This window comes from Sciurus vulgaris, assembly GCF_902686455.1.
Source record: "Sciurus vulgaris genome assembly, chromosome: 5".
Lineage (NCBI taxonomy): Eukaryota > Metazoa > Chordata > Mammalia > Rodentia > Sciuridae > Sciurus > Sciurus vulgaris.
Window position 1 is genome coordinate 51,405,309 of NC_136465.1, and position 26,436 is coordinate 51,431,744.

At 40.4% G+C, this 26,436-nt stretch overlaps 2 protein-coding genes across 2 annotated transcripts in view; both read right to left on the reverse strand.

Annotated features, from left to right (window-relative positions):
- Window positions 1-1,189, reverse strand: part of POLB (DNA polymerase beta) — a 31,565-nt gene extending 30,376 nt beyond the window's left edge. Inside the window, exons 1-2 of the mRNA XM_079140611.1 lie at window positions 961-1,189; window positions 565-622 (exon numbers count right to left, since the gene is read on the reverse strand). Coding sequence (XP_078996737.1) covers window positions 565-622; window positions 961-1,021 — 119 coding nt within the window. The 5' untranslated portion in view covers window positions 1,022-1,189. The remainder of the gene's footprint in view (window positions 1-564; window positions 623-960) is intronic.
- Window positions 1,190-11,195: 10,006 nt separating this feature from the next.
- IKBKB (inhibitor of nuclear factor kappa B kinase subunit beta) overlaps window positions 11,196-26,436 on the reverse strand; it is a 44,660-nt gene continuing 29,419 nt past the window's right edge. Inside the window, exons 9-22 of the mRNA XM_079141542.1 lie at window positions 25,764-25,871; window positions 24,307-24,436; window positions 23,732-23,926; window positions 22,914-23,028; window positions 21,765-21,888; window positions 21,013-21,164; window positions 20,697-20,758; window positions 19,527-19,636; window positions 18,345-18,394; window positions 18,143-18,242; window positions 17,789-17,936; window positions 14,920-15,047; window positions 13,530-13,620; window positions 11,196-12,549 (exon numbers count right to left, since the gene is read on the reverse strand). Of these exons, the coding sequence (XP_078997668.1) occupies window positions 12,484-12,549; window positions 13,530-13,620; window positions 14,920-15,047; window positions 17,789-17,936; window positions 18,143-18,242; window positions 18,345-18,394; window positions 19,527-19,636; window positions 20,697-20,758; window positions 21,013-21,164; window positions 21,765-21,888; window positions 22,914-23,028; window positions 23,732-23,926; window positions 24,307-24,436; window positions 25,764-25,871 (1,579 nt within the window). The 3' untranslated portion in view covers window positions 11,196-12,483. The remainder of the gene's footprint in view (window positions 12,550-13,529; window positions 13,621-14,919; window positions 15,048-17,788; window positions 17,937-18,142; window positions 18,243-18,344; window positions 18,395-19,526; window positions 19,637-20,696; window positions 20,759-21,012; window positions 21,165-21,764; window positions 21,889-22,913; window positions 23,029-23,731; window positions 23,927-24,306; window positions 24,437-25,763; window positions 25,872-26,436) is intronic.

Genomic DNA, 26,436 nt, shown 5'->3' on the forward strand with positions numbered 1-26,436 from the left:
GATGGAACACAGATAGTTCAAGAAGGAAAGATAAGGTGCTAGCTAGAGGGAAGTTAAGACTGTTTTGTGTTTGCTTTTGAAAGTTGAGGGACTTGCACATGTTTATAGGCTAAGGGGTTGATACAGGTAGATGTGGAAATAATGGCTAGGATAAGTCCCCTGGTAATGGACAAGATCCCATGACGGTGACAGGATGAGCCATAGACCAACCAGATGGAAAGATATGATTCCTTGTACCACAAATGTTTCAGAGTGCAGATCGCAACAACTGTCTTTCATTATGGCTTAAAATCACACCGCATTTCTAGTCAATCACGTTGGATAATGGAAAAAAAGTGTATAACGCTACATCTATTTTCAATCAGAATTGGGAACTTATCTGAATTGATCCTACAGAACTCGGTCAAAATTCTTCCAGAAATATTAAGTGAGGTACCACCTTCTTGTTGCTTTTTCTGCTCTTGCAGGTGGTCTAAATATCCATTGGACCCTTGGTCATGTTAAGCGCCACACAAAGCAGGTGCACCAGAAAGCATGCTAGCAAAGAATGCTGCACTGTCCCACCTGTAAGCATTGTACTTGTGGATAGCCTGGCTCACGTTCTTCTCAAAGTTTGCGAGTTCTGAAAAGTCAACAAGAGGCGTGGGTGAACAAGAATTACGAGTAAACACACGAGAACTGAGTTCCCTGGAAGGGGATGTGACAGCATCCAAGGGTCAGTGGCCACCCATTTCTCCACAGGCAAGAGCAAAGGCTGCCCAAGCGATGAGCCAGGAGTCCCAGGAAGGACTGACAATCAGACCCTGGCCACGGGTGCCTCAGGAAGATCCCCACGGAAGACCACCAGCTGCAAAGAGCTGACCCCACCCACTGAACTGTCGGGACAGGCGAGAAGGAAGGGAAGGCAAATGGGTGAAAGGAAAGGGAAAGAAAACCAATGGGGCCTGGCCCGGGACTAACCCATGAGCATGTCCGTGATTCCCCCGTTGAGAGTCTCCTGCGGCGCCTTCCGTTTACTCATGGTGGCCTGCACCCGAGGGCTCCAGGGTGTCCAGAGCCTGGGACTAGCCCGCCTCCCCCAGCCTTAAGAAGGAACGGGGACTTGGAGAACCGAAAAGGATCAATCCAGCCCAGTAAGACGGGCGCGACCGGCTGAACAATGGCTGCCTCTGACAGGAGGCGCGGCGCGACGTACGTGATGACGTAACGCACTGGGGCGGCTCCGGGGGCGGGGCTAGGGAGGCGACGCCTTGGTCTGGGAGAAAATCGCACTAGAGGTGGACCTGCCCAAGAGGCAACTGGTTCAAAGCTTGAGTTTCGCAAGAGGAAATGGGAACCTCAGACTTACATCGTGGTATGTTCCTTAGGGGAAGACCTGGAATCTTAACCAAGAGATTGTTTTCGTAATGTTTCTCTGGAATCCTCTCCTTAGAAAGGGAAAAATAGGCGTCCGATTTTGATGGTGGGAATCGGACACTGAAGACTAAAGACGGTCTTGTGGACATATTGGACATATATGTGCACAATTATATTTATTGAATGCATGACATATTTTATATGTGATAAAAGGCAACACTAGCATCATACTTATTGTCCAAACTCTCTGAGAATGTCATGTAATCCACACTGCAGTGGATTCTGTACTCAGCACTACAGGAGCATGGAATGAGATATACCAATCACAAGCAGCTGGACTTTTTAGCATATTTGCCAACCATTGGCTAAAGATATTTTACTTTTTATTCCCCTTCTTTTTGTGCCAGGACCAAAGTGATGAAAAGACCACAAGAAAGGGAGAAGTGTTTGACCTGTTAATGAGCAATTGAAGTCTCAGTATACTATGCGAAGTGGAAATGACATCAGCTCTATGTTATCTTAAAAGTGTAACTCCTGGGTTCATTTCTAACTGCAATTCCAGGCAATTGCTTTATGCATACAGTTGACTTTTATTATAAAATGATACATAATTGCTGTAGAAAGTTTGAAAAATTAATAAAAGGAAAAGAAAATTAAAATTAGTGATCATCTCTCCATCCAGCTTGACTACTATTAATATTTTGGGACATACATGTCTTGTTTTTAATCTATACCTTTTAAAACCCCCATTATTTTAAAATAATGAAGTAATGCTTTATATAAAATTTGTTTCATTTAATAGCAAGCTATGGTTGAGTGTGGGGTTTTGTAATATCATTGTGCATCTTAAGTGATGCTTATTGAACATTTGTATTTCTTCTTTGGAAATTTCCTGTACATGTCCTTTGCTTATTTTTCTAATGGAGGTAGTTGTCTTCTATTAATTTGTTATACCTTTTATATATTATTACTTGTCTGTTTTTGCATATATTTTAAAAAAAATTTTTTTTAGTTGTCGATGGACCTTTATTTAATTTATTTATATGTGGTGCTGAGAATCAAACCTAGTGCCTCACACATGCTAGGCAAGTGCTCTACCACTGAGCTACAACTCCAGCCCTTTTGTATATTTTTTGAAAAAATTCTGCAAATAGCTTGGACTACTTTTTTTTTTTTCTGTATTCACATTTTTCCTATTGAATATATTGACATGCCAGGCAATATTCAGATTACTTTGTTCTAGAGAATGACTATCCTTCATTAAATAAGTGTTTGTATCCACCTCTGAATTTATAAATGTAGGAAGCTGTATGAAACATTTTTATATGAATATTATGGCTGCTTTTTAGAAATCAAGGAAATGATTCCTGATCTTCTTAGACAACCTATATTTGATCCACTAACCAGTCTCTTTTTGAAATAATTTGTTTTCAATTGACTTCTAAGATACCACATACTCTGCATTTTCCTTCCTCCTTTCTGGCCACTTTTCAGGGGCCATGTATGTACATGCTGGTTCCTAGCTCCTCCTTTACTCTCCACCCTTTATGGGAAAAGACCTCAGGCCTTGATTCTCTAACCAGCTTTTCCACCTTGTCCAGTGTTACCTTTTGAAATGCCATGACTAGCTTGCAGACTTCTATATTTCTAGCCAAACCTCTCCCTTGAGCTCATACATCAAATTGACAAAATATTATAAAGAATTCTTGATTCTGCCCCACTAGCTTCTCCTTAAATTTTGCCTATCTCAGTAAATGGCATTTTAATCTATTCTGTCATCAGGCCAAAACCCCAGGAGTCTTTCTTAATTGCTTTCTGTTCATACCCCACATCCAGTTTATCAGCAAGTTCTTGTCTGTTCAGTCTCTAGAACATAGCTGGACCTCAGTATCTGAGGGTTTCACATCCACAGATTCAAACATGAATCAAAAAATATTTGAAAAAAGAACTGTCTATACTGAACATGTACAAACATTTCTTGTTATTATTTCCTAAACTGTTCAACAGTATATAGATACAGAGATGATTTAAAATATATGGGAGGATGTGCCCAGGTTCTATGAAAATACTTTACCACTTTATAAGGGATTTGAGCATCTGCAGACTTTTTTCTTGGAACCAATCCTCCACAGATATGAAGGGAAGACCGTGCTTGTTCTGAATCAGATTCCTTCTTACCACCTCAGCTGCCACAAAGCATGTCCAGTGTAGCATGGTCTCCTGATCTATTGCCATAGCCTCATCAATGGATCCTGCTTCTGCCCTTCTCTTGCCACAGACTGTTCACCAAACAGGACAAAAGTGATGTTTTAAAGACATAATGCATAGACATTATTTAAATACTCTTTCACTCTTATTAGAATAAAATCCAGACTCCTTTCTGTGGCCCACAGGACTAACATGACCCATCTCTGCCTACCTTCCTACTTTATTTATTGCCACTTTCTCTTTAAGATACACATGCCACTATTTGGTACCTGCATGTACCTGCTTCTCATCTGTTTTCTCATTGTGTAATCCTGTGTCTGGCTGTCTTCTCATTATTCATGTCTCAGCCCAGTGTTCACATCCTTTTTACATTCCTGAAGAATGGCCAGGAACTTTCTATTCCATCACTGTGTTTTATTTTATTATCAGCATTTAAAACCAGTTGAAACTTTCTCATGTGTTACTTGTTTATACCTAGACCTTGCTTAATCCTTTTCCACCAACGTGGAGTGTAAACTCCATGAAAGCAGTGATTTAATCTTTGTTTGCCACATAATAGTTCTCAGTAAATGTTTATTGAATGAATATCTGAAATTGCAGTTTTGCTGATGTAAAAAGCGTCAAATACTTGAAATTACAGAGAATATTGACATACCATGATATAAGGTGCCAATTCGCCCTGACTTGACAAGAATTAAAGGGTTTTCTGGAAAACAGAATTTTCAGTGCTAAAGCCAGGAAGATTCTGGGCAAATCAGGGCATTTTTGGTCACCCTAAGATATATCTTCATTTCGACAAATCGTGATACTAACGAAACCTAATTTTAGGAGTAATACACTGTGCACTGTTTTAGTACTAACTGGGGAATTTTTTTTAAACTATACGTTTATGGGATGCCTATCATATTGAGCATAGTAGAGTGAAAGGAGAGAAAGGGATTAAAAGTATATAAGCCACACTACTTGTGAGGAAAATTAGAAAGATTCAGATCCACATACAATAGAAAGGAGTGAGTCAAAGGGGCCTGGAAGTGGGGGAGTTAGTCAAATGATGGCCATAATGATGGGAATAATGATTTGGATCTTGCCAAAAACTCAAGAAATGGTCCACTATTTTAGAACTTGTAGGTTCTAAAGAGAGCCCTACAAGTCTGGGGGCTCTCTTGGGAAAGCAGGAACACTAACTGCAGTGGGGGATAATATTTTTGAATATGAACCATCAATATTCTCCTGCAAATTTTATTCATTTCATCTCCTTGGAAGAAAGAAGTGACAGAGCTACAAAGCCTCTAGCTTTTGTTTCAGGGTTCCAAAAGTCCAACCCTTTAAAGAGATAGTGTAAGGTACTTTTGAGACAGTGTGATTAAGGGAGTTTCTCTGAGGTTAAAAAAAAAAAATCTAGAACAGGAATGGAGGTAAGAGAGTAGCCTATTTTTTCAGTCAACAAACATGGATTGAAAACCTACTAAATGCCAGGCATTGCTTTATGCAATGAATAGACCAAATCTCATCCTGTGGAGTTTTGTGTATGTCAGGTAGTAATAAAGTGGTATAAAAACAAGTTGGGCTAGGGGTGTAGCTCAGTGATAGAGCACAAGCTTAGCATGTACAAAGCCCTGGGTTCTATTCCCAGCACTACAAAAACAAAAAAATAAGTCAAGATAACAGAGTTACAGGGCAGTTCTTGGGAGGTGGGGTAAGACATGGATTCTAGGTCATAAAGGATGACCAGAAAAGGCCTCTCTGATAAAGATACCTATGAACAGAGATGTAAGTGAAGAGGAAGGGAACCTTGCAGATAACTAGAAGAAAGTGATCCAGGCAGAAGAAACAAAGGCAGTTTCCTAGGCTGAAACTGGAAAATTCTGCACAAATAGGGACAAGTTTTGTCACCATTTTTACTGATGTAACCTAATTGGAATCATTACAGAAGGAGCTCTCCCCTGGAGCTGAAGCAATCACAAGGGTCTGCGACCACTGGTTCTTGCAATCTTGCTTGAAGAATTGCATGAGATAGGAAAAGGGAAAAGGGAGCACTTTCAGAATGGGAAAGAATGGGTCCTCTCAGAGAGGAAAGGGATGATGTGTCCCTCCTCCCCTCCAGTTCTATTGAGGGTTCCAGGGAAGTTTCCAGAGAGTTGGCCCAGGTAGATTTCATGGAATCAACCAATAAAACAAAGAGCCATCAGTGGGGTCAAGTAGTATAGTAGTAGGTAAGGAGTGTGAAAAAACTTTTCACAAAAAAGACAGCAATGGCAAATATAGGGGAAATGAACACTGCATAGAAGTTCATAGGCAAGTAAGTTAGAAACCAAGATAAGGGCCAGATTATGAAGACTAGACTTAAGTTTCTGGATGATGTGGAGTCACTGGAAGGTTTTAAACAGCCCAGTAATATTCTTCAATTTTCTTTTAGCAAAATAATTCTAGCAGTACTGTAGAGGATGCATCTTTGTTAGGCAGGAGATGTGAGAACGTATTCTAAAAGAGGAAGACTATTTAAGAAACAACAAAGGAGGAAAATTAAGGGGCTAAAAATAGGCTGGTCTTAGATGATAGAGTATGGAAAATGCAAGAGGCTAGCATGATCACTACTATTGTCTGGATCTTAAATATCTGCCCAAAGCCCATATATTAAAGGCTTGGTCCCCAGGGAAGTGCTTTTAGGAGGTGGTGGAAACTTTGTGGGGGCATCATGGAAGGTCTTTAGATCATTGGGGACATGTCCCCAAAGGAGATTATGGGATCCTAGTCTCTTCCTCTTTGTTCCCTGGTCACAAGATGAGTGATTTTGCTCTACCATCCATTCCTGCCATAATGTGCTGCGTTACCACAGTCCTGAAGCAATGGGGCCAATCAGCCCTGGACTGGAACCTCCAAAATTGTGAGCCAAAATAATCCTTTTCTCTTTATCAGTTGGTTTTCTCAGGTATTTGTTATAGTGACAGAATCTGATTAACATAATCATTCATTGCTGGCTTCTAGGACTTATGAGATGGCAATTTCATTACCTGAAATCAAAATTACAGATATAGCAGGTATGGAAGGATAGTTAGATAATAAATTCAGTATTTTTGAGGTATTTGGATATGGTTGGTATGGCTAGATACACAAATTTGAAGTTTAGGGGTAGAAATGTAGGTTTGTTTAAAAAAGAACAAATGTTAGGTTTGTGAGGCAACAACATAAATAGGTAAAAACATTGAGTGTCAACCTTGGGAAAAATCAGCATTTTTCCTTAAAATGTATTGAAAACTCATTCTATTTTGGAAAAATATCAGCCCTTTTCAGATATAAGAATAAATGTAAAAATCCTAAATATTATCTAACTGAATTAAAAAATAATAAGCATTTGATAAATTTCAAGCCAATTTATGATTTTAACAGGTTTCAGAAAATGGAATAGAAGGAAACAACCTTCACTTGATAAAGACTATCTGACAGAAGCCTATGATAATCATTGTTTTTGGTAAAGTAATTTTGGGTTCAGAGGACGACAAGGATTTCCACTGTCATCACTATTGTGCAACCAGTACTGGAGATCCTAGTCATTGCACTGAAAAGAAACAGAATTAAACATCAAAGGGATTAGAAAAGATAAAATTGTATTTGCTGTGAAGAGTAACTTTTATATAGATAACACAATAGAATGATGATAAAATGTTAAAATAATAAATGTATATTTCCATAATCAATGTGTTTGATTTATAATTAATAAAAATATAACTATAAAGTACCAGATAAATGACTGAATTATAAACATTAACTTATTCCCCTCTACCAATAAAAACCAATTAAAAATTATAGAAAGTAAAATATACCTACAAAATTACATAAGTCACAAAAGTACAAAGTGTGTAGGAGTTAATTTTTTAAACGTACATCTAGATGGGTAAAACATTTCAGCAATTTACAAGTTTTATAAGAAGACCTGAATAAAGACACATGACAAAAAAAGAATTGATTTCAGAATGTAACCTGGATACTTGAGTGTTATGAGGCTCTGTATTTTATTTGTATCTTCTGAGTAGGCTTCCTCTGGCACTGTTCCATCAGGGTAGATAAATGCCATCTGAGTATTATCAAGTGCAAAATGGAAATCTACATTCCCCATTCTGCCTGTTACCATTTGGAATGTCTACTCATTGGTGGCGGTAGAGTTCAGACTCCCCAGTAAAACACCATTGACACTGTGGGAGCAGGAGCTCCTTAATACATAGAAAGCTTGGGAGTTTTGTCTCTTTAACTGTCTCCATTAACACAACACTAACTGGGGGTGGGTTGTTAAAGGTGGTATTCCCCATGTAATCTCCCATGATATGTAGAAGAGAACCTGTTAGCATCTAGTAGACGTGTAAGTCCCAGCTCTTCACTTGATCTTTTGTCACCACCCTAGTGGGAGATACGGGGACTCTTCGTGACAATCTGATGAGTGAGAAAGTCAAAGCTCCTTGGCTTGGCCTTTGCTGGCAGAAAGCATCAGTTTTTGCAGTGGTGTTTGGCTGGAGTAGTTGTTGTCTAAGACTTTCTCTTGGTCTTATGGCTAATGTAGTAATTTCAATGGTGGCACCAGGATGACATGTTCATATCTTAATTCTCAGAATTTGCGACTTACAGCAAAGGAGTGGACACTATCTTATACAACAAAATATGTAATAAAAGATTTGGGAGGACCATCTTAACAAGTATCTTGATAAAAGACACAGGGATATTTGATGGATAGTAGGTAGTAAATACAGAGGCAGAGATAGTCATCATTTGTGGCAATTTATTAAAGAAAACTAGAAAGACGATAGGTTTTGGTATAAAGGAATGGGATGCTCTATAACATACTACAACACAAAGAGGTGGAAGTAGCTTTGGAATTATATAATGAATAGAAGATGAAGCATATTAAGGTACATGAAAAAAGCCTTGACTGCCTTGAATACTGCTGATAGAAATACAGATGTTAAAGTCAGATGGTGAGGACTGAGAAGGACATTAGGAGCATGGTAGAGAAAGTTTCTATCATCTTAGAGAATACATGTTTATTACAAACTAAGTATTTACAGAAATACAAATGTTAAAGTTATTGCTGGCTGGACTCAGACAAAAATGAGAAACACATTACTGGAAATTGAAGGAAAGATACCCTTTTTATATAGAGAAGTAAACTGACTGAATTGTGTTTTGAGTTGTGCGAAAAGTAGAATTTGCAAGCAATTAATCTGGTTATTGGCCCGAAATTCCCAGGCAAAACATTGACAATACAGCCAAGTTTCTCCTTGCTGCTTATAGTAAAATGCAAGAGGGATGAGATAAATTGAGGAATTGTTAAGCAAAAAAGAACCAGCACTTGATGGGGCTGGAGTTGTAGCTCAGTGGCAGAGCGTTTGCCTAGCATGTGTGAGGCACTGGATTTGATCCTTAGTACCACATAAAAATAAATAAAAGAAAGGCATGCTGTCCATCTACAACTCAAAAAAAAAAAAAAAAAAAAAAAAAAAAAAGAACCAGCACTTGACGATTTGGGGATCTACCCAGATTGCAAAGCTGAAATTTTAAGATTCACTCTGGGAAAGCACCCCCTGGAGAGAAAGTCAAGGGTATGCTGGACAGCCTTCCATAGAAGAGATTAGGCCTGTGACTCAGCACACATGACCTACTAAACCACTTCAGTAAAAGTCAGGAATTGGATTATTCTGGAAATATGTGGAAGGCCCTGTTGTCTAATGGTGTGGAACTCCATGACATACACAGGAGACCAACATTATTTTTCAGAATGTGTTATCAATAGAAATCAGCTCAGACTGAAAGGGACACAGGATAAAAGGAGGGAAAGGCTATTGAAATTCCAAAATCCCACAAACAGAAAATGGGCTGATTAAACTATTAGGCTGCAAGCATGCCATCCTTCTGGGGAGAAAAGAAAGGAAGAATTATCTAAGGGCACAGTCATTGGCACAGACAGGCCAATGACTGAGCAGGGACAGAGGTAATGAATGCAGACCTATAAAGATTCTGTGGGTAGAATCAAAAGTCTATGGGAAGTGCTGGCCGTGTAGCTCCTCTCATAGAGTGCCTGACTCTCATGCTGGAGACCCAGGTTCGAGTCCCCAGCCTTGTGTGATTGTGCAAATACCAAACAAACAAGTGCACTGCAAAAGTCTATGGGAGCCACCATGGGCATAAAGAAGTCCATGGTACTGCTGTGAGCTCAGATGCAAAGGTTACAGAGCTGCTGTGGGTCTAATAGGCAGAGTCACAAACCAATTTTTTCTTTTTCTTTTTTTCTTTTGCAGTGCTGGGGATTGAACCCAAGGGCCTTGTGCTTGCAAGGCAAGTACGCTACTGACTGAGCTATCTTCCCAGCCCACAAACCAATTATTTACAGAACTTGAAGCATAATGGAATTTGCCCTGATGAATTACAAAACTGGTGGAACTGATGACTCATTATTTCTTCCAATTTTCCTTTTTGGAATGGGAATTTCTATCATATGCCTATTCTACCATTGTATTTTGGAAGCCGATAACTTGTTTCCTAGTTCCTGATTGAGATGAGATTCAGGACTTTTGAGCTGATACTTAGAATATGGCCTCAGAGTTGATTCTGTAATGGGTAGAGATTTTGGGGGATGTTTTGACAGACACGAATTTGGAGGATCCAAGCATGATCCCAAATCACATCCAAATCCCCAGAACCTGTGAATGTTAGCTCACATGGCAAAATGTGTGGCTGCATTAAAATCCTGAGAGGAGGTGCTTATTCTACATTTTCGAAATTGGCCCTAAATCTAATTACAAGTGTTATTATAAATGACACATGGGGGGAATTCACAGAGGAGGCTGCGGCAACATATCCCTGAGTCAGAGTTGCAGCCACAAGTTAGGATTGTCTGAATTCATCAGATATTGGAAGAGGCAAGGTACAAAATTTCTCTATAGAGCTACAGAGATTTGGTCCTGTTGATATCTTGATTTCAGATTTCTGGCCTTCAGTACTCTGAGAATAAATTACTGTTGTTTAAGCCATGCAATTTGTAGTAATTTGGTATAGCAGCCCCAGGAAAACTCAAGAGAGCAGGCTTCTCTTGGAACTTTTAATTCTGTGCCCATTGGCTGGCTTCTTCAGCACCCAATCTAGGATATATGAAAGAGAAAACCCAAGGAACTCACTACCAATGTCATTCCTCAGATCCCAAGGTCCCTACACAGTTGGCCTTACCTCTGCCTTCTTATATTTGCTCATATGTAATGTCCAAGGATTTTAGTTGTATTTAACAAAAAGAAAAATCATATCTACTTCATCTTTTTTAAAGCAGAAATCCTAACTCTTGGGTCTTCACTTTCTTGATTAGATTGGCACAGTGACAAACTTTTCAAACCACTGCTTTGGTTATATTATTTTCTTGCTCAAAATTCTTGAGTGATTTCCAATTGCCTATGAAACAAGTTGATAGCCCTTAGCCTAGCCTTCCCTCTTGCCTAGTCTGACCCCATCCCAGTCTTTCTCATCTTATTTTCCACTATGTCTCTAACCAATGTTTCCAAAATCATGCTTTCTCAAATTATCAATCCTCTGGATGTTAATAAATGTTGAAACACACATGAGGAGGGGTGAAGTTCTATGATCAAACAACAGTGGTCAATAATGAATTTATATAAAATTAAGCCAATTTATTATAAGACTTTTCAGATACTTTACCATAATACAAAGCAAATCTCCAAGAAGCAATTAAAGCATAAAGAATTTCTTAAACTTACTTGAGTAGGCACTGCTACACACTATCTCCATGGAAATCACTTCGTGAAATTCTTCTACTCTTAAGTTTCTTTACCAACCAAACATACCTGTTTGTGATCATCTAAATTCATTTTTCTTGCTTTTATATATATATAAAAAAAGTTTCGTAAAATGCTGAACAAGCAGTGCTAGTGCACTGCTTATGATACAGACAATATTCAATTTTATAAAATTTTCCATTATGCTGGATGTTGAGTTCAGAAATTCTAACCATAGGTATTATGGAAATGGACTGCAGAATCCAGTCTGAAGTATTTGAGTCACGTTCAAAATACAGAAACTATTTGTAAAATAAACCCATTTAATAATACTGCTAGATGGTATGAGAGGCAGGAACACCCCCACCCCACCACCACACACAGGCATTTTTGACAAGGTTATAAAGGTCAGTATGCTAGTTGTTGACAGACACCCTTTTCTTCTTCCCCTCTTCTCTAGGATAAATGACTCCCAGGTCATCTTTGGAACTCAAAAGAAGGTAGTAGCTCCTCAAAATGTTCCTAGGAAGTTACCCTGTAGCTGAAAGGACTGCAGACAATTGGGGGTTTGGCATTACTACAACCTTGCTGAAAGGGGGATGACCACAATGCAGTAAGTTAAAAAAAAAAAAAAAAAATTAGCAGCAATGATATAAAAAGAACAGAGATGGGTTCAGGCCAAATTTATGATTTAAAGTCTGATTAAGAGAAGCTGAATCCAGATGAAGTCTTATCTGTAAGGTAAAAAGGGACAGGTGGTTCAAGGCCTCCCTGAGGATCAGAAGTCAGGAGAGGGCAGGCTGGCACCGAGTACCATTCCTAGAAGATTCAAGTTAGGCATCAGTACAGTGATCTGTGTGGCAAACCATACTCTAAGCACTTTTTCCATAGCAGAGGAAGCAGTTGCTGAGGGTCTGTTTCCCTGAAAACTCACAACTGGCATCGACATTTACTGGGCTTCTGTGATGAAGGACTTCCAGTGTATAGACAAGGTACTGGTATAGTCTGCTGAGGGTCACACCTTTGGTCCAGGGTGGACAATACAGCTGCTAGGGAAGTAAGATCTCCATCTAGGTACCGGAGACTGATGGGACATCAATATCACAGGAGCCTCTGTGGGAAAGTTGGCAAGTCAGGTGCTCTAGACCCCTAGTCAGGAGGCTTGCTCCAAGGCACTAGGTTCTTCATCCTCTGTCTGTAACCAGCTCCAGTCCAAAGTCTGCAAGTCAACAGGTGTGTTAGATGTTCTTTCCTTTTCAGGAAGCAAACAACACAATTTCAAAGTTAAGTTTAAAGGAACAGTCCTGTTATTGCTGGGCATCCTTGAAATGAGCTACATATTCAAACCATGCAGGATATTTTTGGATCAGTTCAAAGTCCCTGAAATTCTGGGACTACAAAAACTAAAAAGACAATTTTAGTACTACCAGTAGCTCACAGCACTTACAGGCTCACTGTAGGTAAGTGATACTAAGAGTTATCACCCTGACTATAAGTTTCCAATCTCACCAGAGGAAATTGCCTGATGAGATGTCCTTCTCTCCTGGCAGAAGGGCAAGAAGCAGTGAAATGATCAAAATATATAGCACCAGGAGGTGAAGAGAAGTACAGAAAGTCTACAAAATGGAGGACACTTGAACAAATCAGAGACAACTGAAACTGGCAGCATTGTCCTCTTTGATTTTTCTTAGAAGTTAGAGAAGAGTTAGTAACTGATTGTATTATCAGAACAAAAGCCATTTAAACATCTAAGGGAAAGATTTAGGATCTTCTCAGCAATTTCAGTTTTGTCTTAATGTACCTCTATCTTGGCTGCTGGGTTTTCCTCAGGTTAGCTTCCCCATATTAGTACTGCCTACTACTAAGCTGTCTAAGGTACAAAGCCGTGAGAGGTTGCTGTTTTGTCACCAGAATCCAGCACAGCACCCAACACACACAGATGCTTAGCAATAGTAGCCAAGGTGGGGTAGGATCTTCTAGGAATAATGCTGCCTCCTCATCAGGATTCAGTCTTGTAAAGATTAAAAAGTATAGTGCACACAATGTACTTAGAAGCATGCAATAACCAATAGCCATTAATTATTACAAATCACAAAAAATTACTGAGACCAAGACTAACATTCAAGTGCCTTTCCATTTTCTCTTTTGCTGCAGGAAAAAAAAAGGGCATAAAAAGACAGGGTTCCCACAGGCTGTTACCATCAAACTCTGGTCCTGCTCCTTCACTGTATCTTGCATGGCGTTTTCTAGCTGGGTGCAGAGAGTATGTGCTTCGGCCACCAGTTCTTCACTAAAGACAATGAGCAATTATTAGATAGGGTCATGAGTATCTTATCAAAAAGCTAATACTTCTGTTGAAAATATGCTAAAGAACTTTTGACATTATTTTTTTAGATGAACAATTATTTTGATCCTGAATATCTTAACACCATGTCACAGACTAGTGATTTCATTTATCTGATTAAGTACTTCTCAGAAACCCAAATCCAGTCATGAGTATTACTGTTCAAAATGTGAAAAAGTAAACAGATCTGTTTAATAAAAAAGCAAAACAGATCTTTGACTTTACTAGATAGCTTTACTGAATTCTTTCTAAATGCCAAAATCTAAATGTATCCTCTCAAGTAACTTGTTTTCCAATTTTTGAAATAGAAAGGAAAAAAAAAAAAAGCAGGGGGCAGGGGACTAAGCAGTTCCCTAGTTTTTTCTGATCTGCTGAAAGGTATAGTTCTGGGAAATTATTTCATTGAATCTGATCTCTTTTTTCTACAATAAAAAATGCATGTTTCTTATCATGAATGGGCCACCATGAGACTGGGGAGATTCTAACAAATCATTTGTACTTTTTTGACCTCTGCTTTGTGATATGGAGAGATGATATAATCTCTGTGTTCCCAGATTTTCTGAGCATTAAAAATACCACTGAAGGAAAAATACCAAGTATAGGACAATGGTGCCCTGGAATTCCCTTTGCCTTGCAAAACTTGACATCCCAGGTGGGAAGGAACTGCAGTGAAGGGCACCTGAGGAATGAGAGTTTGCGCAGTAAGGACAGTAGTTCTTATTCTTCCACGTGCAGCAGCATCATCCAGACAGCTCGTGAGACACAGACTGCTAGGCACCACCACTGATTCAGGGATTTGAGCTTTGGTGAAACCCAAGAATCTGCATTTTTAACGAATACCTGGAGGCTATTACTTTGGCTGATCTGGATGGGATTTTTAAGAACTGGGCTAGCACAAGCAGTTTGTAAAGGACAGTGGATCAACCCAAGAGCCACACTGAGGTGCTTACAAATGCCTGAAAAAGTTCAGACTTGATCTAGAATGGAGTGTGAAGTCATTGCTAGTTATTGACTAAGTAACTAGTAATCCAACCCTAGGCCAAGGAAACTACTTAGTGAGCAAGTTACAATGGACTATGGGGGCAAAATATGAATTCCTTTGTTACCATAAGGCCTAGCATATATAACAAAGAGAGGCATACACAAAACCATTAGATATTTATCAGTGATAAAGGTACATTTCCATTTCCATGGTCTCATAATATGTCCTGAATGTGACACTAGGCATTGTTAACTGTAATTTACCTTTTCTTGGCTGACTCGGGTAAGCCGTCAGAGGCAGTGGATGGCTGAGACATCAGCTGACTGGGATGACTAAGTCGAGACGCATTCATGCTATCTGGGCTTCCGCTGACGGGACCACGGACCTTGCTCTGAAGGGCAAAACCCAAAATACAGTCAACAAAACAAATTCTGCATTCACACCAGAGTACTTCTTCATGAGACAACTGGCTGCAAGACACCATAGCTGTTCCTAGAAACTACCAGTGAACATCTCTATCTGAGACAACAATTGGGACTTTGCATTCAGCCTCAAAAGTGTTTCTGTATCAATATATGTGTTTTGAGAAAGGATTCTAAATATAAAAGAACTTGAACACCTGAATTTGCGGTCTTTATTTAATTTGACTCTTGTAGAACTCTTACAGGGAAACAAAAGAAAGGTATTTTTACTCTTCCAAGTAGAAGACTGAGACACAAAAAGGATAGGAAACTGTGTGAATGGCACCATCTGCAGTAGCGCGAAGAAGAAAATGCAGCTCTTCTGACTCCCAGGGGCACTGCAGCCACTGCCCCTTTAAGCCCAGAGGATCAGCCTGTGGCTCCAGCTCCAGCTCCTTGCACCTCTTCATATCTGCAGCCCATGAACATGGCCTAGTATGTACATGATTTACTGTAAACATGACCTACTGCCATCTTTTCACCTCAGGCCACATCTCTGGCCACCTCCTCCTCCATCTGCCTTACACTCACCATCCCTGCTCCTTACCCTCTCTGAAGCAGCCAGCAGGTCTGCAGTCCTTCCCTTGGTCTTCAATCTGGAGACCTTTTCAGGGACCTTATCCTCTTCTCTGGCTAAACATTGAGGTTCAACTTCAACCAGCCTTTCAAGCGTGTTAACCTTGCCCTTATTCATCTGTTGTGCTTTCCCTGCCAATCTGCCACCTACTCCTCCTCCATTTGTACCCTGGGCCTATAAGGGTGGCAGATCATTCCTGTACAACCTGCTCCTAACCTTCCCCTATTAGGTCCTGTGCACCTACCAGTGCATGGCCCCCACTGTTGAGTGCTGAGGTCTGACAAAGTACCAAATCTAGGATCCAGGGGCCACCAGAGTGATTCCCCAAAGGTCCAAATAGGATCATACAGTTTTCATACTTATATTCTTCAGCACAAGGGAAGAACAAATCCTGCAATATTTCCTTACACTTTGAAAATAAAGGGTGGCCTACATGAACTAGCCCTTGCCCTTCCCCAATTTCATCCTTGGTGAAACCCTTTCTCCAACACCACTGCTCTGCCACCCAGAATGCAGCACTCTCTTCCAGGCCTCTATGCTTTCAATAAAGCAATCTCATTGGGCTGAAATGTCCTTACTGCCATTCCCCCACCTAACTTCTACACATTCATCAGGAGCCTTTCTTGTTTTTCCCTCATCTCTCAGATGGAAGTTGGCTTTCCTCCCCTGCATTCACACACTGTTCACGCCTTTTATAGCTATAGCTGCTCTATAGCACTTCTTATTCTTGATTGTTCTCCTTCACATCCTTGTCCATGGCCTTCAACAGACTATGGACTCCCCAGGGCAGGTGCCATGCCCTTTCCCCACTGTATCTCCAGTTTTCATTACACTCCTGAGCAAACAGCACTCAATGAATGCAGATAGCTGGTGAAGTTATTACCTGTACAGTCCTCAACTTTTCTTCTTGAATCATCTCTCCTTTTTTCTTTTCTGTTTTTATTATAGGAGGAAATGCTGCTCACCTCTTCCAAGGCAAATCCATCACTAATGCTCCTGATCCTAACTCTCCTTGGTTCTCAGGATGAATCAACTGTCCCCCCTCTCTCTGATAATATGGATCTCATGGTACACTGTCTTCTGCTTGGCTCACAAATATACTCTAGTCTCTAAGCCCTTTAAAAAGTACCATCTTTGTATCTTGCTTCTACTATAAGGAACCATATACCATCCCTCCATCCCTTTGCTCTTGAAGCTACTAGTAACCAAACTGCTCTCCTTCTATTCTCTCCAAACTCTCTGCAGCCTTTCATGATGAGGTCACTCTCCTAGCAGCTCTGGCTTCCATGACCTACTTTTACCTGGCTCTTTTCTTTTCAAAATATATGCTTTCAGTTGTAGGTGGACACATACCTTTATTTTATTTTCATGTGGTGCTGAGGATCCCAGTGCCCCCCACATTCCAGGTGAGCGCTCTCCACATTTTCACCCCAAGTGGTGTTCAATGGAATCACAGTTGCATTAAGATGGTATGCACAGAAAGTCTGAGCCACAATGCTGAGAGCAGCACAGATCCAGATGAGGGTTGACCAGGCTGTGCTTAATTGGTGGCCCTAAAATAGATGTGTCCAGGTCCTAATGCCTAGAACCTACGAATGTGGCTCATTTGGAAAAGGGGTCTTTATAGATGTAATTAGGTTAAGGATCTCTTGTACTATCTAGCTGTGATCCAGATGGGAGACACTGAGATCACGTGAAGACAGATCCCAGAGTGACATGGCCCCAGGCCATGGAACACCTGGAGCCACCAGCAGCTGTAAGAGGCAAGGGAGGAGTCTCCTCTGGAACTGCCAAGGGGGCACAGCCCTGCTAATACCTGTATTTTTAACTTCTGGCCTCTAGGACTCTGAGAGAATAATTTCTGTTGTTTGAAGTCACTTGATTTGTGGTAATTAAGGTGGCCACAAGGATAAATAAAAGCCACTAGCACAAGCCTTCCTCTCACCTCCCCACTTAGTTCTCCCTTTCCTGCCCATTCCATGTGACAGAGGTGACAACAGAACAGTAGCAGCTGAGGGGTCTGCTGTGGCCCTGTGGTTTCCCTTGCAGAATGGTGTCAGTGGCATGAGGCTGGTGGGTTGAAGGTTGACTCACACATGCGATCTTCAAGAGATTCCAGAGTTCCTTCTGCCGCTTCTCCTGAAGCCGAACAACAGTCTTTTCATCCTCATTCATTAGACTCACCACTTCTTCTACCTTGGGCAACAATTCCAATGCCTTCTGCTTACAAACCACAGTTTTACTGTGAAGAACAAACATGAAAAACTCCAGTGGGCTTAGGGCTGGAGCAAGTAGAACATCATCCCCAATAATATGGATCCAATTAGCAGTTTTGGAAAGCTTCTTTAGCTAGTTAAGCAAATCAGAGCAGAGTGAGAAAAATGGTCTCACCCATGGCCTAGCTACTGCTCTATATTTCAGCCTCTAGCAAGAAAGGGGGGCTCATACCTGAGCTGTGTATATATCACTCGCACTTTCTTTTCAAAGCCTTGAATTGCCTGAAGTAGTAACCGTACCATCTCCTGACTGTCACCATCTGTTCGTTGGTCTGGGGAAGAGAGGGATAGTAACATAGTTGCTCCAGGTGCCTGGCAGAGTACCAGTACCTCAAAATGAGACAAAAAGGAGCCCAAGGCCCCAAACCACCTACCTCTTGGCTTTTCCCTTAGTCTCCTATAAAGTTCCCTTGCTTGCTCCTCTCTGAAATATATAAGAAGCTCTGTTTAGATTCAAGGTCAAATAGGAACTTTGAAGTCTTGTTCTGCTAATTCCTGCTGGCATAATTACTGATTTCTAGACACGAGAATGGTGATATGTCTTTCTTGATTAGAGAATACTATTATTTCTGGTAACGTCTATGGTAAGTGAATGATTGCCTTCATCATCCAACACAAACACCCCCAAGATATCTCTAGAGTAAATCTTAAGAGAAGCAGTATTGGCTCCATCCTTCTGAATTTTTCCTCCACTTGACTACTACAGTAGTGACTCTGGGTGACATCCACAAACCTGAGCAAGAAAACATGCTTACCTTTGAAAACTTGAGCCAAGGGCAGACACAAAATCCTACCCCATTTCCCTAACAAAGGCTGGAAATATTCTCAAAAGAAATCTCTCATTTGAAAACTCAAGAATAAGGATTAAAGAATTAGAGAAAATATGGAACAAATAATTAAAGTTCTGATACTCAGATTTTTCATCTCAAGAACCCTAGTAAAAGCATCAAAAAACACAGAGTTTAGAGGTTTAGAGCCATGGAGTCCTTCATACACTGATCCTGCCTCTGCTTCCCTCTTGTCAGTATGCAGGGTCAACATGTTACCTCCTTCAGGTATGGTGGGTCTGCCTGCATGCCCCATTCCCTCCTGGAGCCAATGCCAAATACCTAATAAAGACTCAAATGAACAGCTTCCAGACCTAAAATCTTAGACTTGCCAGGCTCCTCCCTCTCCGTTCTTCTTCCTGCTCTTTGAATCATAGCTGGGCCATGGTAGGCAGGATGTGCAGTGATGTCTGATACAATGGTAAAGGCTACTTGCATTTTATAGATCTTATAGATTGCTTTTTATATGCAATACCTGTATGCATCCTCAGAAACTTTGTAAGGTCAGTTTTCTCTGTTACTTAATAGATTTGGAAACTGAAATCAGAGTGATGGTGATTTACCCTGGCTCATCTCTGGAATATCCTGACATGATTCACTAGGGGGACAAGTTCTCCAGGAGGTTGATTCTCCCAAGCCTCCTAAGATGATCCTAACACACAACCAGAAACTCAGGTGGGGGTATTGGTATGGGGGAGCAGAACTGGTCCTCTCCCAGGTGGCACTCACAGGTCATCCAGCGTGCCCCCCTGCTTCCGACCCATTGGGCTCCTCTGCAAGTCCACGATGTCGGTCTGTAGTGCCATCATCCGTTCCACCAGAAGTTTTACTTCATTCTCCTAATGAAAAAGCTGCACTAATATCAACTGATGCAAGAAAAGCTTCTGAGGAATAAGGTTTGCTGGGGGTTGTCAGGGGGAGACCCTCCAAACTCAGTGGAAATTTTTAATTGCCTGACTGAAGGAATATGGAATCTGGAGACAGAATGACCTGAGTTTGGATCTCACATCCAAACTCTGTGTGACCTATAGGCAGTTATTTATCCCATGAGCTGTAGTTTCCAGTTCTATAAAAAGGATTCTAATAGGGCCATTTGAGGGGTTAAGTAAGATCAAGTGTGCACAGTATCTGACACAGAGAAGATGTCTCATGCACTTTGTTTTCTCTCAATTTGTCCATCCCAATGCCATCATGTGTGTGAAGGCCTGGACTCCTTTACTTTATAGATGATGTAAGTGCCAAGTTGAGGAGAAGCATGCACCCCTCTTGTGGCTAAATAAAAAACTGTCTATATGATATGCACTTCTAAACAAGTGTTGATGCCATCAGGACTCATTTTTAAAAACAGACATCAAGGTGCAGAGGTAAAGGTCCTCATCCAAGTGCACAGGATGGAGATGATAGGAAAAGCCTTGGAGCCCAGGGTCTTGGATTTATGTGAGGTTCACTGAGTCACATTCCTTTGGCTTCACAACTGCTGTTTTTCAGTAGCATCTGATTTAGTGTCTAGAAACTTTCTGCCTAGATCTTTCCTTTCTTATGGATTTCAAGTACCAACAAAATTAGGCATAAACTTTGACAAGAGGGAGTGTTGATCTTTCATCTAATTCCCAACCTAACATTAAAAGGTTTAGGTTTTTCTCCAAGGGTATTTGATATTTTGCTCTTTACTTAAATCTGAAACATTAGTGTCTACCTCGAGTCTGCCTACAGTAGAGTTCCTTGTATTAAGTACTCTATCATTTTCTTTCCAGCAAGTCTGGTTAAGGTGAAAGGGCATGACAAAGAAATATGAATTCTAACATGAAAGATCAACCCAGTTTTGAGAAGAAAGTGGGAAATGGTAGAACAAAGCCTCCCTCACACCAGGAGTACAGAAACCTAAAATGAGTCTCCTACCCGCCCACACAGCTCCACAGCCTGTTCCATTTCCCTCCAGGCCAGTAGCAGTTTATCTGATGCTGGAAAAAATAAAAAAAATGGGAAGAAAAAAAAAATGAAAAACAAAAACAAAAACACCACAAAACCAAAACAGAAATAAGCAACTTAATTATAAAATGACAAAAGAAATCTCAGAAAAAAAAAATGAATGAATGAATGAATGAATGAAGAGAGAGAGAGAGAGAGAGAGAGAAGGAAGGAAGAAAGGAAGGAAGGAAGAAAGGGAGGGAGGGAGGGTTAGGGTTTGTTTACACTCATTGCAGAGTACACTCACTGATTCCAAACTCGGTTTGCTCACTATACTTCTCCAGGTCAATCTGGATGCTGGTTTTAAAGAAATCCAACTTGGCCTTGAGCTGCTGAGACATAGAGGCCATGGAATTCTTCATCTTGGAGAGGCAGCTGTTATTCCGGAGGAGATTCATCCTGCAGGTACCACAAGAAACAGAACCATGGAGCATCTTTGGGATCCAAATACCATTTCCTGTATAATAACAAACCCCTCTCAAACACCTAGGGAGGTCCCTGCTATAATAATCATCATCATCATCATGACTATTATTAAAGCAACCACTTATAACCATAAGGACAATTTCCTAGCCCTCAGTAATACATGGGGTTTTGGACCAAAATTGGGATTACTATACAAAGGGTCAATAAATTAAACTCTCTTAACTGGGGAAAGCATCTGTAACCCAGCATAATAATCAGAGGAGTTTTGCTAACCCAAATTGCAATGAGTTTTTCTGACTTCCAAATTCTGTCCACAGTTCAGCCAACCCAACCCTCAGTTTTACAATCCTGCTGCACATACCAACCACACTCACCTCATCAGGTTGAAAAGGGCTTCCCTCCAGTCAGCCCACCCAACCATTTTGCGCCCATCCAAACCAGTGTCTCCCTCATGTCTCTCAGAAGAGTTGCTTCTGGGTCCCTGCCTTAGCCACCTCCCTTAGAGCCAAAGCCACCAAAGAGTTTTAAATAAATTAAGTTAAAAAAAAAAAAAAAAAAAGTCTGGCACAATACATGGCAGCTCGCTGTCCCTGCTGTAACCGGTTACAATCCTCCTTCAGGGTTTGGATGCTGTGCCAGACCTGGCCCCACACTTTCCTCAGTTGGCAGAACGAGAGATTCCTTTTGGGTTCCTGAACTGGAAAAAGAGATGAACAATTGTCAGAGAATAACTCTCCTGCAAAAAACCACATCCTGCTTTGCAACATCACTGGTATTTTAAAAATTTTTATAATTATTATACTATTACATAACCTTTTTGGTGTTATACTTAGTTACTATCTTAAATATTTTATGTAGCCTATTAGCAGTATAAGCATGTACCAGATGGTTAATAAACAGCTACTAATTTGATTTGAAGAAACATTTTGCGAACCTTTAAAGGCATGTCCGCATGTACATAGGTCCATAGGTTTCTATTTTTAATAGAAACTCTTTTATGTTCACAACATTAAAGGTACATGTAGTTTTATAAAGTCACAGCATCAGCCAACAGTACTAAAGATAATTAAACTAGCGAGAAGCCTAGAGATCTCTAAAACCTTGGATCCCCAGTCTATTTATTTTAAGTATATATATATGTGTGTGTGTGTGTGTCAGGGAGATGCTTGTGCAATGGAATGTTATATAGCTATTAAAAAACAAGGCAGCTTTATATGTACCAATAGGGAAAAAATCTATAAAATAAATTTTTAAGTGAAAGAGGTTCAGAACAGTACATATTATATACTACTATTTGTTTGTGGGGAAAAAAATAGCCTGGGTGGATATCCAAAAATTTGATAGCAGCAGTTTTTCTGGAAGGGGAACACACAAGCTGAGGAGTTGGAAAGAGAGGTTTGCTTATTTTTCACTGTATATTCAATCTTTTGTACATTAGTCACTAAAATATAAATGCAACTTCAAAAAATAACTAAAATGGCTAATATGCAGTACTCCCTGTCCTCTGCTTAAAGCTCTATTCTGTTGAAATTAACTGAAAATCTCCTTGACTTGTTTTTGCTTGGGTCACTCCTTTCACATCCTAGGTTAAGAAAGCTGCTCTTAGGAATGGGTAAATGAATTTCCTTTATGTAGCTCTTCCCCTGGTTCAAGTCTCTCTCTTCTGCCTTGTCCCACATATTACAACTGATTTTTTTTTTTTTAAACAAATGATGTTCTTACGGATGCAGCTGACACTTTCAGGTTGGGGTCGTGGGGAGATCTGAGTCTCATAGGCGATTTTACTGTTGTCAAAAAGAAAAACAAGATCCATGTCCAGTGTGCGACCCTCATTTAGCTGCAAAGAGGTAAGAACAGAATGAGATCTTGTGTATCCAACCCTTCCACTTCCCAGCTAATCATGAGAGGTTTCAGATCGATCACTTTCCATTGTTCTTCAAGAGCATCATCTTTAGCCTCAGGTACTAAGCAGATGTGATGCTTTTCTTCATGACTCAATTCATCTTTCCTACTCCTTTTACACTTATAACCTGAACCTTGACCTTATTTACAATACAATGCATTCTATTTTATTCTCTGAATACCTTTCCTGTGCAGTTTAGAAGTTCACTGTACACCTCCCTATGCAAAGACTGTTATCTCATATATTAGTTTTACCTTTATAAGTTAGCTTACAAGCTCTTTATGAGTAGGGACCATGTCTCACATTGAGGTAGTTAACACAGGTGCCTAACAGCTTTGTGCACACAGGTAATCATAAATAGTTTTGGGTGACTCAGAAGAGTAGAGAATCATTTTGACAATAAAGGCAAAAGAGAGCCACTTTGATCTGGAAACAAGTCAAGCATGGAAGTGATGTGTGTCTCCTACTAAGCCACACAGGAAATATCATACCACAACTTAAAAAAAAAAAAAGCAAGCAGGTATATGCACTGTGTGATTAATAAACATAGTAAAGTAGCAATCCACAAGTGTGATTAGTTTCCCAGGAGACAAAGTCAGGGGAAAATAGGGTAGTCTGCAAGAAGCCAGGAGCTCACCTTGCCATCTGAAATACACTGAATGGCAGGCTTGTCGGGGATCAACGCCAGACCTGCCTCTTGTAGTAGCTCCTGGTCCTTTTCTGGAATTCCTGTATCTTGCTGGATTCTGGCCTTTAAGTCCTGTAGACTCTCATCCTCTGTCACAGGATAGGTGTGAATGGTGCCTGTTACCATGTTCAAAATATGAACCAGCTGCAACACAACCCAGATGTTATATTAAAAAACAAAACAAAAACCGTCTTACATAGATCCCTATCTATTTGCCAAGATCTTCCACTACTCTGAACCTTTCCCAGTCCCACAAAGTGAAGGCCTAACTTGAGGAAGGGAGGCTGGATGCCATGTTTCCTACATTCCTGTTTGCCTGCAATAAGGACTTACTGCCAATGTCAATGAGCTCAGTTGTCTTATCCTCTCACTTTTGTGGAAAGACTGTCAGAGGAGCCTAGATTTCTCCATTCAGCAAGTTGGCCTATGACCTGCTTTGTCCTGTGTAAATCTTTCTTATAAGATTGCTATTTCCCACTTGGGACTCAGCTGTTGCCTCAGGGATATCTTGCCTCCACATTTACCTTTAAGTTTAAGATGTCATCCAAGGCCTTGAAGCAGCCATTGGGACCATACTGGGGATCTGTGCCTCTTTGCCGGGGGTGCCACATAAGCATCAGCTGCAGCCACTTCTCCAGTCGCTCTGCCAGTATGCTGAGAAAAGCACAATGTAGGAAGAGATATGCCAGTGAGTCTCAGGATGCCTTTATGTGTGAATTTAAAAGTGTGACCCTGCATGTGCCTTGCTGTTATGCACATAGGTGGCAGCCAATAAGTGGTTATTGAAAATTAAAATGTATTAATCTGAGAGAGAAACAAGAATCCCTAAACATTTCAAACCAATTTAATTATTCACGTGCTCATCCCTCCTCTCTTGACCTGCTAACAGTTCCCCTAAATCAGGGATTTCCTACTCATGACCAGTACATATTTCCAACTGGCTACATGAGAATGAACTGTGAAGCTTTTAAAATGTGCTTTAGGGCTGGGTGTGGTTTAGTGGTAGAGCACCTGCCTACCATGCATGAAGCTCTGGGTTCCATCCACAGCACTGAGCAGGGGGAGTGTTTTATAAGTAATCACTTGCCCACCTCACAACCTAGACCCTGTGCTGCTGAATTCAGCATACAGTGGGTGCACATGACAAAATTCAAACTCCTTCTCTTGGACCTCCAGCACCTGCTTCCTGGATGCACTCAAGTCCTTCCCTGAGGCCCATATAGCTACTCACACCTCTCCAAAGTGCCTTTGCTTGCCCAGTCTTTCCCCTCTGAACTTCCTTTCTCTAACCTTTTCACCTGTTCTCAATCTACACATTCTCCCAGACCCTCCCCAAAGGTTCCAACACATCCAAAATCACCCACATAACTCTATTCCACAACATACCTTTAAATACTCACAATCATCATTCCCTGGGCCTTGTAACTTTCCTCTGTACTATGACACAATTCTGACAACTTAATTAGCTGCTTGTATTTGGGCTCTACGACTAGACTGGAATGCCATTCAAGCCATTCAAACTACAAAGATTTGTTGACTCTTAATACAGCATTAGGCCAGATGAGGAGTGCAAAGAGAAATAAGGTACAATTTGTTGCCCTTAAAAGACTTACTATGGAAAATAAGATAAAGCTCACACAGAACTGAATGTAATATAAGGTAAAGACTAGTGCCCTCGGTTCAGGGCAAAGCAACCAATAAATGAATAAAAATAGAGAGAGAGAGAGAGAGAGAGAGAGAGAGAGAGAGAGAGAGAGAGAGAGAGAGAGAGAGAGAGAGAGAGAGAGAGAGAGAGAGAGAGAAATGATGATTCTAGGGAGATGAGGGGTGGGACTCCATCCTATGTTTAAGATTGAGATGGATTTCATCAGGTTCTTAGTCACAGGATGGTCTATTTCAAAGTTATCAGATGTTACCTGAAACTTGTATTTCTGGAAAAAAAAGGAAGAAAAATATACAGTAAAGTACCATGGTACCTTACCTGTTAAGATTATTGGGGTAGGGTAATGAGCTTGAAAACTTCACCGCTCCATTCAAGTCTTCACTAACAACAATGTCCATCTCACTCTTTTGCCGGACTTTTGAGTGCCTGCAAATAAGCCATTATTATGTCCCTTAAGTCACTCAGTGGTCAAGAGCCATTTAACATTTGTAACATCACTTTACAAATATAAAGTTGACTTATAGCCCCAAATGGGTATTTAATCTTTTGGAATAATGGTTAGTATCCTGGTAGGATGGTTTCTTTGAAAGTTTAAGAATGGTTAGTAGAGTGGGGGAGGTGTAGCTCAGTGGTAGAGCATGTACTCAGCTGTGCAAGGCCCTGTTTTGATACCCAACACCATATTACAAGAATGGTCACAGTACTACCTAAATGAATTTTTAAAGGATAGCCCCTAGTGGTCATTCACCATCTTGTGCCCTGAGTTCTACAGACAACAGAACTCTCATTCTTGGCTCTTCCTTTTCATTTTCTCTACTTTCCATTTCACTGAATATAAGCTCTCATGTTTTGATAGAGGCTAAAATTAGGACTTCAATCAAGATTAACAAATACAGGTCACATTTACATGAAATATACATGTGCACATGTATACATACTTCCCTCTAAATGTGTATTGCTAAATATTTTTTTCTATGGAGAAATGAACTTT